At 50.3% G+C, this 17,618-nt stretch overlaps 2 protein-coding genes across 2 annotated transcripts in view; both read left to right on the plus strand.

The window, feature by feature from the left end:
- Positions 1-12,173, plus strand: part of VAV2 (vav 2 guanine nucleotide exchange factor) — a 98,306-nt gene extending 86,133 nt beyond the window's left edge. Inside the window, exons 12-27 of the mRNA XM_009998963.1 lie at positions 174-260; positions 1,615-1,700; positions 1,965-2,097; positions 3,232-3,341; positions 3,912-4,013; positions 4,129-4,217; positions 4,668-4,684; positions 5,038-5,059; positions 6,324-6,451; positions 6,629-6,703; positions 7,326-7,378; positions 7,898-8,014; positions 8,120-8,207; positions 8,303-8,426; positions 11,525-11,679; positions 12,126-12,173. Coding sequence (XP_009997265.1) covers positions 174-260; positions 1,615-1,700; positions 1,965-2,097; positions 3,232-3,341; positions 3,912-4,013; positions 4,129-4,217; positions 4,668-4,684; positions 5,038-5,059; positions 6,324-6,451; positions 6,629-6,703; positions 7,326-7,378; positions 7,898-8,014; positions 8,120-8,207; positions 8,303-8,426; positions 11,525-11,679; positions 12,126-12,173 — 1,434 coding nt within the window. The remainder of the gene's footprint in view (positions 1-173; positions 261-1,614; positions 1,701-1,964; positions 2,098-3,231; positions 3,342-3,911; positions 4,014-4,128; positions 4,218-4,667; positions 4,685-5,037; positions 5,060-6,323; positions 6,452-6,628; positions 6,704-7,325; positions 7,379-7,897; positions 8,015-8,119; positions 8,208-8,302; positions 8,427-11,524; positions 11,680-12,125) is intronic.
- Positions 12,174-12,513: 340 nt separating this feature from the next.
- SARDH (sarcosine dehydrogenase) overlaps positions 12,514-17,618 on the plus strand; it is a 29,214-nt gene continuing 24,109 nt past the window's right edge. Inside the window, exons 1-2 of the mRNA XM_009998964.1 lie at positions 12,514-12,527; positions 13,292-13,322. Coding sequence (XP_009997266.1) covers positions 12,514-12,527; positions 13,292-13,322 — 45 coding nt within the window. The remainder of the gene's footprint in view (positions 12,528-13,291; positions 13,323-17,618) is intronic.

The following is a 17,618-nucleotide window of genomic DNA, read 5'->3' on the forward strand; positions in this document are numbered from 1 at the left end:
TCAGGGTGTCCTGGGTGAATCCTGGTCTGGCTGGGAGCAGAGGGGGGTGTGGCTTCAGGGAGCCAAGGCTGTGTGTTTGCTGCTTTGGTAAGGTACTCGTTTCATCTAGAAAATAAAACTCAATATTCACTTCTGCTGTCATTTTTTTGTTTGTTTTTTTCTTTTCTTTTAAGGACTTGGCTATGTACATAAATGAAGTAAAGAGGGATAAAGAGACTTTAAAGAAAATAAGTGAATTCCAGAGCTCTATAGAAAATTTGGTGAGTTGGAAAACCCTCTTGCTTCCAACTTTAATTGGACTGTTGGGAACATACTTGTTTTTTCTGTGCAATTGCTACTGAATCTGATGTGCTACCCAGGAAAGATCTGTGTGTGTTTGGACACCTGATCAGTGACTGGTTTTGCTGACAGTGCAGAAGCAGTTGCTACATTGCAAGGCCATTTGGCTGGGATTGGGGGGGTGGCTTTTGGTGGTGGTTTTATCCTGAAATTGTTTCTCTAACTTTTTTCTCATGTTATTAGTGAAGGGGGGATGCAAGGATTCCCCAGATCTGCTATTTAATGACCTGTCTGCTATTTAAAGTGGATTTTCTTTTGCTGTTAAGAGGACAGAGAGGTTAACTTGAATGTTCTTGCACTAGATGTGTCCCAAGGCCCGTTCAGAGGAGAAGGGCACATGTAACATGCACCTACTCCCCAAAATCTCAGACAGATACTTTTAGGAGAATCTCATCCCCCAAACTCCAGAGGTGTCAAACACTTGGTCCCAATACTGTGCATCAGCCCACCCCGTGCAACCCATCACTCACTTTAGCAGCCCATTCATTTAGTGTTCAGTGGCAGAGCTTCCAGCTAACCAGCTTTTCCCTCCATTTGCCATTTTGCCTCCCATCTGGGAGGGCAGGGCTGCCCTGCTCCATGACACTGGGGTCATGCAATTTGGGGGCTGACACCTGGGATGCTCCAAAAGGGCTGATGGAGGGAGGTTCTGGGGCTGTCCACCCTGAGGGCTTCCCTGTGCTGCATTTTGGGGGTTTAACCTTGACTTAGTTTGAAAACAATGAACTTTAAATTGGTGGTTATTTTTCTTGAGCAGCAATGATGCTTCACAGCAATTTTTTCCCTCTAAGAACTGTGCAAGGGGATTAATTCCCCATGGCTGTGCTGCACTGTGCAGTGTTTGAAAGGGCTTTGGAACTGAAAGAGAAACTGGCCAAAACCTTGGGTTGGGTTCCAGCCTCCCCAAAATCTCCAATCTTGGTTCAGGATGGGAATCAAAACTTAAAAAAATCAAAACAAAAATATCCCTGGTTCTGGTTTGGAAATAGAGTATTTTGAGGGGGATTTCCTTTCTGGATCCCAACTCTTAGAAAAATGCTTTGACTCCTGAGCCTTGCCCTGGGATGCTGGTGCTGGAGCTCCAGGGATCTCCTGTGGTCCCATTCCTGGTGCCAGGGCCACATTCCTGCATGGGCTCCCAGGAGCTTCTGCAGCTGGAGGTGGGGCTGGGGTTGCCCCCAGCACACCCTGCAGTTTGGGCAGGTTTGGGTTTCAGTCTCCAAAGCATCATCCCAGCCCTGGCTGCAGCTCTCAGCCCTGCTTTGCTTTCTGCAGCAAGTGAAGCTGGAGGAGTTTGGGAGGCCGAAGATCGACGGTGAGCTGAAGGTCCGCTCCATAGTCAACCACACCAAGCAGGACAGGTGAGTGAGCAGCAGCACTCAGAAGTTTTCCCAAACTAAATGAAGTTTTCCCTTTGTTTGGCAGTTCCCTTCGTGCTTGTTTCTTTGGTGAATACCTAAATTTATATGGACAGAAATAATCCATGTGAAGTTATAGCAGGGTTAGAGCATCTTGCTGCACCAGCTGGGAAGCTCTGCAGAGCTTTCCAAGTACTTACCCCTCAAATGAGGACCTTAAGGAGATGTTTGACTGGGGTTGCTTATTTATTTGCTTGTTTTGGGCAGGTATTTATTTTTATTTGATAAAGTGGTGATTGTCTGCAAAAGGAAAGGATACAATTATGAGCTGAAAGAAATTATTGAGCTGCTCTTCCACAAGATGACTGATGACCCTATGAACAATAAGGACATTAAGAAGGTAAGTGGACCAGGGATTAGCTCTGTTGGAGGGCATTTTGGAGCTGTTTGGGACAGTCTTGGGTAGTACATTCCCCTTAGCTTTCTAAAATAGAAACGGAACTTGCCAGAAGCTGGAAAATAAATGCTCTGCTTTCAGGGCAGCCTTACAGAGAGCTGGGAAATGTTTATTAATGTGGGCTGGGCTTGGTCCTTGACCTCTGTCCTTGCAAAACAGCCCTGGAGAAGATGGGATGATTTGAGTTAGGAGAGAGAAAGCTGCTCCCTGCTTTCTGGCCTGCTGGCAACGAGGGATGGGCAGGAGCAAACATCAGATGGGGCAGAGAGGAGGACAGGGAGGGAAGGTCCATCCAGATGCTCTCACTCCCATGAGTCCCAGGGTGGAGGAGCCTGGAAAGGCAGTGGGAGTGTTGCTGACCAACCTGCCAAAATTGGCACTTGGAGCATGGCTGCCACTGAAGGAACATCATTTTGCTGGTGGTTTGGGGCTTAGTCTGCAACCATGAAGGAAAACCTCCCAGCTCTCAGTGTAGCGGAGACCTGTCAGCTTAATCCACTCACATGGGAAGAAGTGTTGTACAGAGGGAATAAGTGACATTTGGGTAAGAATAGCCAATTATACTACTTGGATGCTGAAGAAATGCTGCTAGCTTTGTGTTTTAATGAAATATATTTCCACTTTGCTCTCCTATGCTTTCTAGTCTCATGGAAAAATGGTAAGCAAAGCACACCATTTCCTCTTGTGTTTTCTGTGCAATGTTGTAATGAGACAGGCAGAGCATATGTGCAGTGGGCAGGTCAGATGTTCCTCCTGGGCTGTCAGGGAGAGATATAATGGCTGGGGAGGATCCACTGGAGCAGAAAACTCAGGGTTCTCTCATCTGCCACCATAAAATCCTATTTGGCCCTCGTGCACAGTGCCCAGCTGATTCAGGCATCATTAGTTGTGATGTGCTATGGAGCTTCTCTTCCACCTTCCCTCCTGGTATCTTTGCAAGGGTTCAGCAATCCCTTGGAAGCAGGGACAGGCACTGAGAACAGTTATTAAGATGCCTGAGTTAAAAGTGTGGTGTGTTTTGCTGCTGGGGTGTTGGAGGAACAGTGACCCCATCAGCTCTCTCTGTTTCTCTTGCAGTGGTCGTACGGGTTCTACCTAATTCACCTTCAGGGGAAACAGGGCTTCCAGTTCTTCTGCAAGACAGAAGAAATGAAGAGGAAATGGATGGAGCAGTTTGAAATGGCAATGTGAGCAAAATGTGGCTGCTCTGGCACGGAGTCACCAAGCACAGAGGGGCAGTATTTTGGACCAGCAGGTCACTGGAGACCAGCTCCAATAGCAAGACCTGTGATGGGGAGGCTTGCTGGATGGGTTCCTGTGCAAAGGGAGCTTGAGTCCAGCATGAAAACATCTACCCTGAGTGTCTATACTAGGGTGTAGGTGGTGCATCTCAGAGATGACACCTTGCTTTGGTTTCAGGCTACGTGGGAAGTATCAAAGGTGTTGCAGAAGAAGGAACTGCTGCTGCAGGGAGCTGGTCCTGAGCACAGCAGGGCTTGGTCCCTTGCTGGTGGCTCTGGGCTGGTGATTGACTCAGGCAAGGGCCAAATACATGAAGGTTGTCCCTGGGGGAGGTTGATGGCCAAAATCTTCTCTCTGCAGAGTCAAGCCCTGAATCTGCTTTCACACTGGATTTCTTATCTGTCCATGTGGTTTCCAGAGTGTAACTGACATGCAAACAGCAGCTGCTGGGACAGGTCATGGGTGCAGGGTGGATCATAGGGAGAGGTTGATAACCCCCTGGTCCTTTCCCTTAGGTCCAACATAAGGCCAGAGAAAGCCAATGCCAATCACCATAACTTTCAGATGTACACATTTGAAAAGACAACCAACTGCAAAGCCTGCAGGATGTTCCTGAGGTGAGCACCATCCTTCCAGCTTTTCTGCAGCAAAACAGAGAGAAAAATCTCAAGGCTGAAGCTGAATTAGGATTTTTTTACTCCCCCTTTTTATTTTTTTTTTCTTTTTGCACAGAGGAACCTTCTACCAGGGCTATCTCTGCCCCAAATGTGGAGCTGGTGCTCATAAGGAGTGCTTGGAGATCATTCCTCCCTGTAAGATGGGTGAGTTATTTCATGTCGCTAGTGGCTTGTGCCAGGGAGGTGAATGCACATGAATGGCCTGAAAAATTTGCTGTAAAGGTCTCGTGGTTGTTCATTCATAACAAAACCCACCTCCCAAGGCTGTAATTCACAAGGGCTGGTGGTTTAAAAAAAACAACCAAGAAGCAAACTGAAACCCCCTCAAGCCAAAGAGCTGGATCCCATGTATGTCAGAGGGTCAGGGCAGGTGGAAAGAAAATGACAGAACTTTGTGAAAGTGAGAAAATGTCCTTGTCTGGCTCTGATCCCTCCCTGGGTCTTGGCCACCCAGTGCAGTGATGAGACTGCTTTGTGCTTGCTCCAAGTTCACATGCTTATATTGCTTTATTGATCCCCACAGCACCAAGAGAAACAGAAAATGGGGTTTGTTACCTGTTAAGTTAACCACTTATTTCAACATTTCTCTTGCAGGTTCTTCAGCAGACCAGGTGCGTTGTTTGGCCCTTTCCCTCCATCCCACTCTGCCTTGGGCAGAGCCTGTACCCCTGTCCAGGTGTGGGCAGCTCCTGGGAAGAGCTGGCACTGGTCCTAGAGGGTTCCCAGTAACATGGAGGGCAGGACTGGAGATGGATGGCCTCTCCTCCAGCCTAAAGCTGGCGTGCTCTGGGTGGCACCATGGCCCTTGGGAGGTGCCAGCACTCAGCTGGGGTGAGCACTGGCTCCCAGCAGGTGCCAGGGAGGTTTTGGGAGGGGGTTTCTTGTCCTGGTGGCTTCGGGCAGGTGCTTATGGAGAGAGCTTAGACTGCCATGTTCTCATGGAGACTTTTTCTTCTCTTTGCAGGACTTGCTGAGTGCTGGACCTGGTAAGGGCATCATTGTATCACAGGAGGGCAAGTAGAGATGGTGTCTGGATTGTGGCTGCAGCATTGGGCAGATGTGAGGGGGAAGATCCTTCCAAAACCAGAAAGGAGCATTAGTAGCTGCAGAAGGGTCCTGTGCCACCTGTACAGCAAGCAATAGGGTGTGGAGGTTTCTCCTCTCCCTGCTTCCCAAAGCAGCAGGTCAGGTCTCCTGCTGGAAGACCCAGCTGATCCCTGGGCTCAGCCACCAACACCATGTCATTTTTTTGGGTGCATTTGTGCCCCGTGGCTGCTCTTCTGGGGAGGTGGAGCTTCTGCAGGTCACACCAGTAACCGAGGAGAGCCTAGCAAGTTTCCTTGTGCCAGATCATCCTTCAAAGCAGACCAAATGTGTCGTGGCAGGGAGATTTGTTGGTGATGGGGAGCATCCTCCTGCTGGTAGGTGTCCAGTGTGCAGCAGGGATGTGCAGCTCCAGGCACTGCTCTCTGATGGGCCAGTAGTCACCACGGTTACCACATTTTTTTTCTTTCCTAGTTTTCCTTTGCTTAAAACTAACCTAGACACAGTGCTGGGCCTGCCCTGCCCGTGCTTTGGCTTGAAGGAGAAGGAACAATTTGTTTTTGTGCTTCTTCTGATGAAATGAAGGCCAAACTTGGCAAAAAGAAACTTGAAACAAATTGGTGGTTAAAAAAAGAAAGCAGAGAGTGCTCTGGCTGGGGAGGGGCAGAGGTGGGGACGCATTTTTGAAGATAAACATTGTGGTTTTGGTGCAGCTGGAGAAGCTTATTTAACGTGCAGTTAGTTGTCAGTGAGACATCTGGACTTTGACTGCAAGTTGCAGGGGCATTTGGGTCCCAGGTCCAGCTGGCAGCCAAGTGTTTTCTGGTCCTGCTGGCAATCGTGGGTGTCACCACTGAACCCGGCGGGGTTTGGTGTCGTCTGGGCATCACCTCACGAGAGCCCATCTGCCACAGTGAGGTTCAAGTCCAGGTGCAGGGCTGGGAGCTGGAGCTTCAGCTTGGCTCAGACCTTCATGAGTTTATTTTTGCTCAGGGAACTCAGCCATCCATGTAACTGCAGGAGCTGAGGCTGCTCTCTGTGGGCACTGTTCCTTTCTGCTTTCACACTTTCTGCCCGAAAATCCTGCTGGCTAGTGCCTTAGACTTGTGCTTCACAGGATAAGGAACAACAGGCTTCAGGGGGGTATTTTATTTTGTCTTTTCTTAGCAGGGACTGGATGATGAAACTGTTTTGCTTCTCTCCCAGGTCCTAAAATGGTGGCGGTTCAGAATTACCACGGCAATCCAGCCCCTCCTGGGAAGCCAGTGCTGACGTTTCAAATTGGGGATGTAATCGAGCTACTGAGGGGGGACCCTGACTCACCATGGTGGGAGGTGAGAGTGTTTCCCCTTGAGAAATTCCCAGGAAGTTTCCAAACCAGTGCCTCGTCCCTTTTATTTGTGGGCTTTCCCAGAGCCCAGGAGCAGTGACTGTCCCCATCCCCACATGGCAAAAATGTTGTTCCCTGATGTGTGTCCTGCTCTGATGCTCAGAGACCTTTGCCTTTGCAGGGCCGGTTGCTGCAGACAAAGAAGTCAGGTTATTTTCCCAGCTCGTCAGTAAAGCCCTGCCCCGTTGATGCCAGGGTAAGTGCCAAAGAGGAGATGGAGCTGGGATCACCAGGGTGGGCGCTGGGGGCTGTCGCAGGAGGTGCTGCTCCAGCAGTGCCTGTTGTTCTGCTCAGCCTTCTGCTTGAGACCTTGGCCCTTCCAGTGAGTCCCTGGACCTTGAACGAGACCGGTTGCTGTGGTCAAATTAGCAAGGAAGTAGGTCCATCATACCATGGTGGCAAATATCTGGTCAGGTTGGTCTTGGCCTCATATGAACGGCTGAGGTTGGCATGACCAGGTCCAGACCCCATCCCTCCTTTGCAGGGCTGACTTAGGAGCAGAGCACTTGAGATCAGTCACCGTGCAGGGAAACTGCACTGCTTGTTTGTTTGTTTGTTTTAGTTTTAAACTAAGTGTTGTGCTGCTGTCACCTGCCTCCCAATTTAAAGCCACTTAGGTAAATAACCTGCAGTGTGCTCATACAGCCGAGAGAAATGCTCAGCTACAACACTGCCCTCCTCTGCCGAAGCCAGTCATTTGGAGGCAGCTTGGCAGACAAAAAAAAAACCCTGCTGTGGTGAGGAGCACAGGGCCATGGTTTGGAGCCTGGTGCTCCACTGGCTCAGCAGCACTAAGCAGTGTGATGGTCTCTTTGCAGCCTCCCAACAGCCGGCCGCCCTCCCGGGAGATCGACTACACGGCGTACCCGTGGTGAGTCGCCCTGCCTCAGGGGCACAGCCAGAGGTGCTGGTTCCTCTTCCCGTTTTCTGTGCCCAGAAAACCATTTTGGGAGGATGGAAGTAATTCTTGCCTTGGTGGGAGAGGCTGTGCTTGCCTTGCCTCCTTCTCCTCCCATCCAGCTCCATCCAGGTTTGCAAATTGATGAGTCCAAATTATCCCCACTCCCCAGCTCTCGCTGAAGCCTTACTCACCTGGGATCCACTTCCCAGTTAGTGGAGTTTTCTGGGTGCCCTGGAAACTCAAGGGCCTTAAAAGGGAAGAGGCTGCACTCTGCATCACTCATCCTCTCTGTTCAGTGGCTGAGCAGCTTCTTCTGTGTCTCTCAGCACTTCCCTTTCTGCATATGAAGTTTTGGATGAGACCTGTTTCTCTACTTGTCCACCCTTGATGCCTTTAAAAAAAGATGTATTTTTTTTGGTCTAAAACATGCCTGTTTTAAAGATACAAGTTAATTTTTAGTTAAACCAGTTGATTAAGCTCTTGGCTCAGGTTTGCAGGGAACATGGAACGGCAGCAGACAGACAACCTGCTCAAGTCCCACGCCAGTGGCACCTACTTGATCCGGGAGCGGCCGGCTGAGGCCGAGCGGTTCGCCATCAGTATTAAGTGAGTAAGAATTGAGTCATTTAGTCATTTAGTGCTACTCACACATGGAGACAGGGCTGGAGCACGTAGCTGCATTTTCTTGACTGCCTTTGCAACCATTTGCAGGTTCAATGAGGAGGTGAAGCACATCAAGGTGGTGGAGAAGGACAACTGGATTCACATCACAGAAGCTAAGAAGTTCGAAAGCTTGCTGGTAGGTTTCTTCAGCCCTTTTGGGGGTGTACACCATCCCTGCAAGGCATGCAGAGGACAGTAGAGACAGCTGGGTTCCTCTCCATCCTTCCCCAGGAGCTGGTTGAGTACTACCAGAGCCACTCTCTGAAGGAGAGCTTCAAGCAGCTGGACACGACACTGAAGTACCCCTATAAGTCTCGGGAGCGCTCTACCTCCAGGACCTTCACCCGCTCTCCAGGTAAAGCCCAGCTCAGCCACACGAGCTGGCACCTTTAAACCCCTGATGGGAAATCTCAGCCTTTCATGAGGTGTAGGAGCACCCTCTAGACAAGGGGATTTATAGCTTTGCTGTAGGGCCTAAGCCCCTTCAATTTCCAGATTAGTTTCCTGCTCAGCTGGTGGCATTTTGAGGGCAGCTCTCACAGGAGGTGACAGGGGCTGGGGGGTCTAGCCAACATCAGCTTTTGTGCATGGGATTTAATGGATCCAGTTCCAGTGTCACCTGTGATGGTTTGAATTCCCGTGAGACTCCTTTAGTGGAGATGATGGGAGAATGGTAAGTCTGTGCCTCAAAGAACAAGAAAAAAATCAAACCAAACGGAAGGAAAAATGTGCATTAGTGCAAAATGCTGCATTTTATCTAAAAGCCTGAGTGCAGAAAAACTTGTGTGGGGAAAAATGCATTTTGTAAAAGAAGTTTTCCATGTTATATTTTAAGAAGAATACCAAAGGAAGGTGGGTTTTAGAAGTTGATTAAATGTTGTCTCCAATAAAATACAACCCCAGCATGACTGACTGCAGGGCTGTGGACAGACCTGCTGCCAGCTGTCCCAGCTCTGAGCCACCCCCAGAAGACCTTCTGCATGCTTTGCCCTGTATTTTTCTGTCAGCTTTTAGAGCATTGTGCATTACAATATTAATTTTTTTTAATTTCCCTTTTAATGCGTGTTTTGCCTCTTTCTGTTTCTCTCTAACCTCTTTGCAGCCTCCTGTGCTTCCTACAACTTTTCTTTTCTCAGTCCTCAGGGCCTCAACTTTTCTTCTCAGAGCTCCTCCAGTCCCTTCTGGTCAGGTACCAGTGCCAGAGAGACTTGCTGCCTTCCCCAGGCTGCAGTATCCCCAGCTTGAAAGCCATCACCAGTGGGACCTGCAGGGTCCCCCCTGCCACCTGCAGGCAGTCCAGGGGGTCCCCAGTGCTGCCCTGGAAATAAATTAATTAACCATGGCTGGAAGCAAAACACACTCCCCCCTCTCCCTAAAATCAAGGCATGGAGATGGAGTTGTCACTATTTGAGAAAAGGGGGTTAAAATTGGTGAAAAAGTGAATCTAGCACTTTGGGATCTCATGATGTACTTCAAGCTCAACCTGTTTAGCCTTTGTGTTTCACCAAACCAGCATTGGCATCACACCATCTTCCAGACTGTTCCTCCTTGCTCTACAAGGAGAACATCTCAATGTCCAGTGGGTTTTGAGCTCTGGTATCTGAGGCTGCTCAGGAGCCCCTTGCTGAGGAGACAGCAAGTGGAACCTGCCCTGTGAAACATGTTCTGTGGCTCAGCCTCCCTGCAGGGAGTGCAGTGGTGCTCTGGCCTTTGGACCCCATTGATTGAAGTGTGTTACAGCCTGGTGTCTGCTTGGCAGGGATCAGAGCAGACCCAAGCCAGCTTATGTCTTCCCACTTAAGCTTTTACCTTATAAGCTTTTACCTTTCAGCATTTTCATTAGGCTGAGCAGGTCAAATCATTGGCAAAGCCACATGTGCTGTCTTTGGGAAGAATGCTTAACTGTGGAGCATAATTCTAGGAATCTGGGATCCTTTAACTTCATATTGCAGGAAGTAATGTGTGCAGCAGTGGGCTCTGAGCAAGACCCTGATGAAAAAGTTCAAAGCTGCCTGGTTTCTCACTCCATTCCCTGGCCTGGCTGCCTGGTGAGGCTGGACGAGCCGTCCAGGGACCGCCCGTTGTGTGTCTGGACTGTCTCCATCACCATCCTCATCTCCTTCCATCCCCAGAGCTGAAAACCTGGGCAAAGCTTTTCCTCAAACTTAGTTCAACCTTGGTTTGCAAACTTTTAAAATTGAAATTAATCCTCAGGAGTCCAGGAGCAAAAAGGGCAGTGTCATAGAAACACGATGGCCCTTTAGGGTAGGGGGGGGGGGGTGAAATTTAATTTTTTCTTCTTTGTTTTCCTTTTTTTTTTTTTTTTTTTCCAAATTTCAGAGAAGGTGCATATTCCTCCTCTTCTGCCCATCCCATCTTTCCCACTGTTGCTCTCCTGCCCTCCTTCCCTTTTCCCAGAACGGGAAGCTGAGCTAGGGTAGGGGGGGGGGTGAAATTTTTATTTTTTTTTTTTTTTTTTTTTTTTTTTTTTTTTTTTTTCCAAATTTCAGAGAAGGTGCATATTCCTCCTCTTCTGCCCATCCCATCTTTCCCACTGTTGCTCTCCTGCCCTCCTTCCCTTTTCCCAGAACGGGAAGCTGAGCACTGCTCCTGCCTTTCCCTTCTGGCTGCTGTTCCTTTTGTGCCTCCCCCAGCATCCCCTGCCTGAAGTGACGGAGATCCTTGGTGCTGAGGCCGTGTTGGTGCTGCCAGAGGCTGGATCCCAGGAAGGCTCACAGGGCCATGCTTTCTGTCACAAGCTGCTGGCTTTGCAATGTGCTGTTGCACCTTTTGGTCTGTAGTGGGACCAAGATTCCAAGGGCCCTGGATGCTCCCAGGCAAGGACAGGAGTGGGGAGGACACCAAGTTAGCAGCTTATTCCTCCTCATGGCAAAACATAAAGGTTTTGCTCAGCATTTCTGGGAGAATCGAATCCAAATAGCTCAATTTTTCATAGTTTAAATACAAGCTAATTTGTCAAGTCTCCTTTTGACAAGGTAGTTCCATCAGATGTTGGGAGCTGTGCTGCAGCCAGACGCAATATTGATGGTGCAACAGATATTTTCCATGATTTCATTGTTAATGCTCAGGTATTTCTATGAAATCTTTTCTTTCACCCCCTCCTTCCCTTCTCATAAGTGCCCCTAAGCCCAGCAATCCCCACTAGGTCCTTTCTGGACTCTTCTGGTCAGCAGAGAGGGGCTTCCCAAACCCACTAAGCTCTTTAAAACCCAGCAGAAATCCAGTATAACCCAGACCAACCCAGTCTCTACAGGGCTGAGCAATTTGCGTGAGGCCAGCCCTGCCATCTGAGATACCCATGTTGGGACATGGCAATGGGAGCCAGTGCCGTGGTGGAGAACCCAGGTTGAACCTCACCAAGCTTTCCCCAGGCTTTGGCCAGTGCCATGTGTCAGGGCAGCTCCCAACTCCCTCTGCTTTGTCCCCTGGCAGTGTTCACCCCACGGGTCATAGGGACGGCGGTGGCACGATACAACTTCGCGGCGCGGGACATGCGGGAGCTCTCGCTGCGAGAGGGCGACGTGGTGAAGATCTACAGCAGGATTGGTGGGGACCAGGGATGGTGGAAGGGGGAAACCAACGGAAGGGTGAGTGCATCTGGATGATGTCCCACCTCATTTCTGCACCACACAGTCCTCCCTGCTCTCAGTCTGCCCAGCCTGCTGTCAGGACAAGAGAAGGCAGGGGAACACATCCCACTCTGTCTTTCTCTTTCCAAGCAGTGGGCTTGGAACTAGATAAACTTTAAGGTCCCTTCCAATTCAAATCAGTTTGTGATTCTGTTACTCTCTGATTCATGCTCTGATCCCTTACATATTGCAGGTGACCCATGTGTCCAAAGCAATATATAGTTCCTAGCTCCATCCCAAATCAGGGTAACAGCTGTACCACCTCCCTGCCGCCGTCCATCGGGATGTGGGTGCATCCAAGGCTGTACAAATGGTTTCTTGGGAATCGTGCATGGTGGGGAGGGAATAGTCCTGGTGACAGGACAAGAGGTAAACTCCAGCTCACCTCTCCCCTTCCCCAACAGGTTGGCTGGTTTCCCTCAACGTATGTGGAAGAGGAGGGGGTGCAGTGACAGCAGGGGTGCCTGCTGGAAAGTCGCCGAGCGCCCAGAGCGAGCTGCTGCAGACCGGGCACACTTGTCCTCGCCTCCCAGGACTGTTCCCGTGGACTTTAGCAACCCGTTCCTCTGTACAGTGTGTGTGTGTGCCCACTGGGGCCACCCAGGGCCCCGCTCCTCCCACGTCAGTAGAAGGTGGATGGTCTGTGGGACAACATTCGTGTAGCAGCTGCAGAAGAGCCCCGGGAAAGCTGCGCTCCCCTGCATGGACAGAGCTGAGAGACTCTGCGCGGTGCCCACCAGAGGATGGGGTCGAACCCCGTTCAGTAAAGGTGTTTTAAAAACCACCGTGGTGATGGTGGTGGGAGGGTGAGGATGAAGGTTTGTGCCTGGGCTGGTGCCCAGGTGTGGCAAGGTGAGAATTTGGGGGTTCCTAAGGGGAGGGAGCGATTCAGATGACTCTGGCCCCTGCCGTGCTGCTCGGGTGGGCTCCCTGGGTCAGGATTTGGGCAGTCTCCCTGGCAGCACCAGGCTGCAGCAGGGGCAAGGGCACAGAGTGGGGACACCCCACCTGGGACAAGGAGAGAGCTGTAAATCATCTCTGAAGGATGCCAGCTGTGAAACCAGGAGTCCATTTTGACCATCAGATACAGGCTGGAAGTGGATCTCCAGGTCAGCCAGGAGGGGAAGGAGCCGCTTTGGCATCCCAAGCCTGTTTTCTTTCCAACCACCTTTGGTCCCATTGGCCTTGATGTAGGTGGAGGCAGCAGCCCTGGGTGCAGACTGGTCCCACTGGTGAGCAGGAGATCTCAGCATGTTGCAGGACTGGAGATGTGCTTTGCCACACAAGGGTTTTGGAGGCTACCAAGGCAGCAGGTGCATGCAGAGGTGTGGAGAGGAGCGTGCATCCGTGGGTCTGTCCTGCCCTGCTCCCTGCTCCCCTGAGCCAGGATGATTTTTCTTGCAGCCATGACGCATCCCACCTCACTGAGCTGGTGGGAGCAAACCCACCTGAACAAGGGCTATGATATCAACTCCTGATTTCTGTCCCCAAGTTGTGAAAGCATCTCTTCCTCCCCTGCTGTGTGCACTTTTGGGGGCTGTCAGCGTTGCCTCCTCTCTTCCTCCCACAGGCTGGTGCTGCTGTCAAGTAAAGGTCTATCGGTCTGGGCATTGCTGCTGTGTCCTGAGCACTGTCCATTCAAGTCTGTTCTTTCCCAAAGTGGTGGGTAGGCAGAGCTGCCAGGTGGGAATCCTGGCCATTGTCTTCTTCTGGGCACTGGTTTTGCTCTCCAGCTCCAGAATTTCCTTCCAAATGAAAATACAAATACGTGTGTGGGTGTGTGACAGGGAACAACTTCCCTCTTTCCAATATCTGAGCCCCAGGAGATGCCTCCAGCTGGTGCTTCTGTGCACCTGACGTTATTCCCCTGGGATTTGCGGTGATCCTGCCATGGGGCACCATGTTCCTGGGGTGGGCTCTTGGCATTGTGCTGGCAAAAGTCTGGGAGGTACCAGCCTTGGGCAGGTGATGCCCTCGGTCCCTGGCACTGGGGTACCACGGCTGCATCCAAAGCCTTGCTGCAGCAGTGCCCTGCTCGGGATAATAAATTGAAGAGTTTGAGGCTTTTAAGGGAAAGATTTTAACTTGGAAATTAAATGTTTTCTCAGTGACAGCCCTGGCTGGCGCAGGTGCCCACTTGGGGGTCTTGCTCTGCAAGGTGATGGGGACATAGAGGGGGCTGGGGGCTTGCCCAAGGTACTGTTTGGTGCTAACCTTTCCCAGCCAGCCCCTGGCTGCTCAGCTCGGGATACACTCAGGGGGCAGCTGGCAATGCCCTGCTCCTTGGGTGTGAAACAAGGGGCTCTGCTCATATTTCTTGGGTGTGAAACAAGGGGCTCTGCTGAGGGTGGGTGGATGTGGTGGGTGAGACACATGAGCACACACCTGAGACAAACTGACAGTAGCTCATCTTATGCCTCACATCCCAAAGCCTTACATGACCCTCCTGTCTCACGTGGCTGATTTTTTGTAAGGTGGGAAGGGCACCCCCTCTGGAAGAGCACATACTCTGTCCTGGGGACCACGGCACCATCTCTCCCTCACAACCCCAAAGGGATCCCCAACCTCCGCCGCGCCCTGCGCTCCCCTCCCAGCCCTGCCAAACCCCCCTTCCCCCTGGAGAGCTCTCCCTCTTGTGTTTACTGTTGTAAGAAACTCGTTTTTTAAAAAAAAAAAGATTGTTTTGTTTGTAAGTAATTATTCAGCCATTTGCCACAATATATATCTGTGAATAAGAAAGGGAAATGTTTTTTTATGATGGTGAGAAAATTGTATATATATTTTAGGTCATTGCAGATCACTCAACATTGCAATGGGATACGTTGGAAAATAATATGTAAATTCCTTGGGATTTTCCTTTGCACTGCACTAACTGGGGTAGGGTGGAGGGGGTCTAAAGATAAAACTGTTTGTTTCTGGAATAGTTTATAGCTGGGGATTTGGAAATCATTTGGAATAGCTTGTAATGCTTGAATAGAAACTTTAGCTGCTACTTAGAAACCCTTCTGCATGTGGTTTTTCAAGACCTTTTTAAGTTACAATACATCAAAGTAAATTCCAAAAGGAAAAAAAAATAAAGTGTAAATTTGCTGGTAGGGTTTTTTTCTTTTTCCAGCCATAGTTTTTATTGTGCTGGTGAGCTCGTGTGGAGTTTGTCACTAAAGCCCCCTTGGCTGTGCTGGGGCCAGAAGGGAGGCTTGGTCAGTCCAGGGGGGACACGTGCTCATGAGGATGGATCTTTTCCTGTTCCTGCCATGAACCGTAAGTGTTGGTGCCCCCTCCAAAACTCAGAGGAAATCCTTCCTGCAGTGCCAGACGTGGCTCTTTTTTTTAAAAAAAAAGATTGTTTTGTTTGTAAGTAATTATTCAGCCATTTGCCACAATATATATCTGTGAATAAGAAAGGGAAATGTTTTTTTATGATGGTGAGAAAATTGTATATATATTTTAGGTCATTGCAGATCACTCAACATTGCAATGGGATACGTTGGAAAATAATATGTAAATTCCTTGGGATTTTCCTTTGCACTGCACTAACTGGGGTAGGGTGGAGGGGGTCTAAAGATAAAACTGTTTGTTTCTGGAATAGTTTATAGCTGGGGATTTGGAAATCATTTGGAATAGCTTGTAATGCTTGAATAGAAACTTTAGCTGCTACTTAGAAACCCTTCTGCATGTGGTTTTTCAAGACCTTTTTAAGTTACAATACATCAAAGTAAATTCCAAAAGGAAAAAAAAAATAAAGTGTAAATTTGCTGGTAGGGTTTTTTTTCTTTTCCCAGCCATAGTTTTTATTGTGCTGGTGAGCTCGTGTGGAGTTTGTCACTAAAGCCCCCTTGGCTGTGCTGGGGCCAGAAGGGAGGCTTGGTCAGTCCAGGGGGGACACGTGCTCATGAGGATGGATCTTTTCCTGTTCCTGCCATGAACCGTAAGTGTTGGTGCCCCCTCCAAAACTCAGAGGAAATCCTTCCTGCAGTGCCAGACGTGGCTCTTTGCAGCAAGGCACTACTGAAGCTGACCACTCACCTCTCAAGTTCCTTCTCCTTGTTCCTAGAGCAGCTGCTGTGCAGGCAGTTGTCCCACACTCCTGCCCACTGCTTTTCCTGGGGCTCCTCTCCCTGCCAGGGCCCAATCACTGCAGGGTGAAAGAGCGAGCATGATTTTCCATGGCTTTTAGTCACTCCCAAGTATAATGTTTCAGAATCCCAGTTGGCCCTGCAGCAGTGTTTTCCATAGCAATGACAGAAATCGCACAGTTGCTCCTAATACACCTGAGGCATTGCTGGAGGTTTCACCCCAGAGCAGGAACATGAGATGCCAGAGCTTCCATGTAATTTAATTAATAATAACATTAATTCTTTTCTACTGTTGGGGTCCCCAGTGCTGCTTCTTTCTTGCTTCAGCTTTCACAGGGTCAGCTGAGCAGGGCTGTGGTGATTGGTGCAGGCGTTTTACTGAGACAAGCAGGACATGAGCTGAGCTCTGACTTTTGGGTGCAGATTTGGAAAGGTGTTGCTCAGCCAAGTGTTCAGTCTGGGCTGTGGGAATGACCCCGGCCTGGGATAAATCCTTTCCCTGTGGTTGCTGTTCAAAGAGAAGCTCTTCAACATGCACCAGGTATGAAATTCCAGTTTTTGGTACCTGGGTGCTTTCCTGCAGGTGATGAGCATCAGCCCAACCCCAGCAGGTTGGGCATTGCTGGCAGATGCCAAAGGCAAAAATGCAGCACTAGAGCCTGGAGCAGACAGGGCTACAAGAGTGGGTAAGGGCAAAAATCTGCTGCCATGCAAGGTCCTGCCTCTGGGGCTGGCTCCTCACAGGCAGCTGGTGACATCCAACCCTGGGGGTGGTTGCAGCCTGGGCCAGGTGGGTGCCCCGACAGCTGCCTCTGCTCTGTGTCCAAATCTCCCCCCTGGGCTGGTCACCAAGGCAAGGATTGACACCCTGGGGATAAATGGGCATTTATTCTCCATGCACAGCCAGTGCCATAACCAGACCAGGAGCAGCATTCCCAGAGGCATTAACAGGAGTATAAAACTCCAGCCACAGCCAGCGCAGCTGGTTCCAGCCCCTTACCATCCCTGGCCAGCCCCGGGAGGGGGCTGCACCAGACACAGGTTTTCTTTTTATTTCTTTTTTCTTATATCTTCCCCAGCAGTAGCAGCTGCTGACCTGATCTCCCAGACGAGCTGGGCTTGCCAGGGTGCTGCTCCACTCTGAGCAAACAGGGCTCTGGGGGTGGTTGCGATTGCTGGCTGCCCTCTGCAAACAGCAGGTCCCTCAGCGTGCCACGGTGTGACAGCAACCCTGCCGTGTCCCTGCAAGCTGGGCCTTGAGCACACCCCGCCACCCTGGTGGCCTGTGGCTGGCCAGCTTGTGGCCACCTCCCTCTGCCACCTTGGCTGCTCCAAGCCACGCACGGTCGCGTCGGCTGCACCGCCCAGCTCGCTGCACCCCAAAACAAAGGTCCCAACAGCTGTGCTATCATCTTGGGGAAACTGAGGCAGGGGGTTGCCAAGAGCAGAGCTTGGGAAAGTTCTGCCTAGTGGGACTGTGTGGGATGGAGCCTGCTTTCGGTTTGGGGTCATGTGCTGGTGGCACTTTCCCAAGCACAAATTGGGGCTGTGGGGCAGGGAGAGCACAGCTGCTCTGCCCGTGTGTCCGTGTGGGCTCTGCTGCCCACAGTGGGACAGTGATGGCACCTGCCTGGTGCACACTGTGATCAGCTGCAGTTCTGCAGCACATCTGGGCACTTCATTCTTGCATTAGCCATATCATCTGTGACCTAGAAAACCCCAGCTGGCACACACAAACCACTGCACTCCTTTATTTTGTAATTAATCTAAGAATTAGAGGGGAAAAAATTGGACTGGCTTAGGCTGCTTCTACATTGGACC

Source organism: Chaetura pelagica, unplaced genomic scaffold (assembly GCF_000747805.2).
Source record: "Chaetura pelagica isolate M959 unplaced genomic scaffold, ChaPel_1.0 scaffold405, whole genome shotgun sequence".
NCBI classification, from domain to species: Eukaryota; Metazoa; Chordata; class Aves; order Apodiformes; family Apodidae; genus Chaetura; species Chaetura pelagica.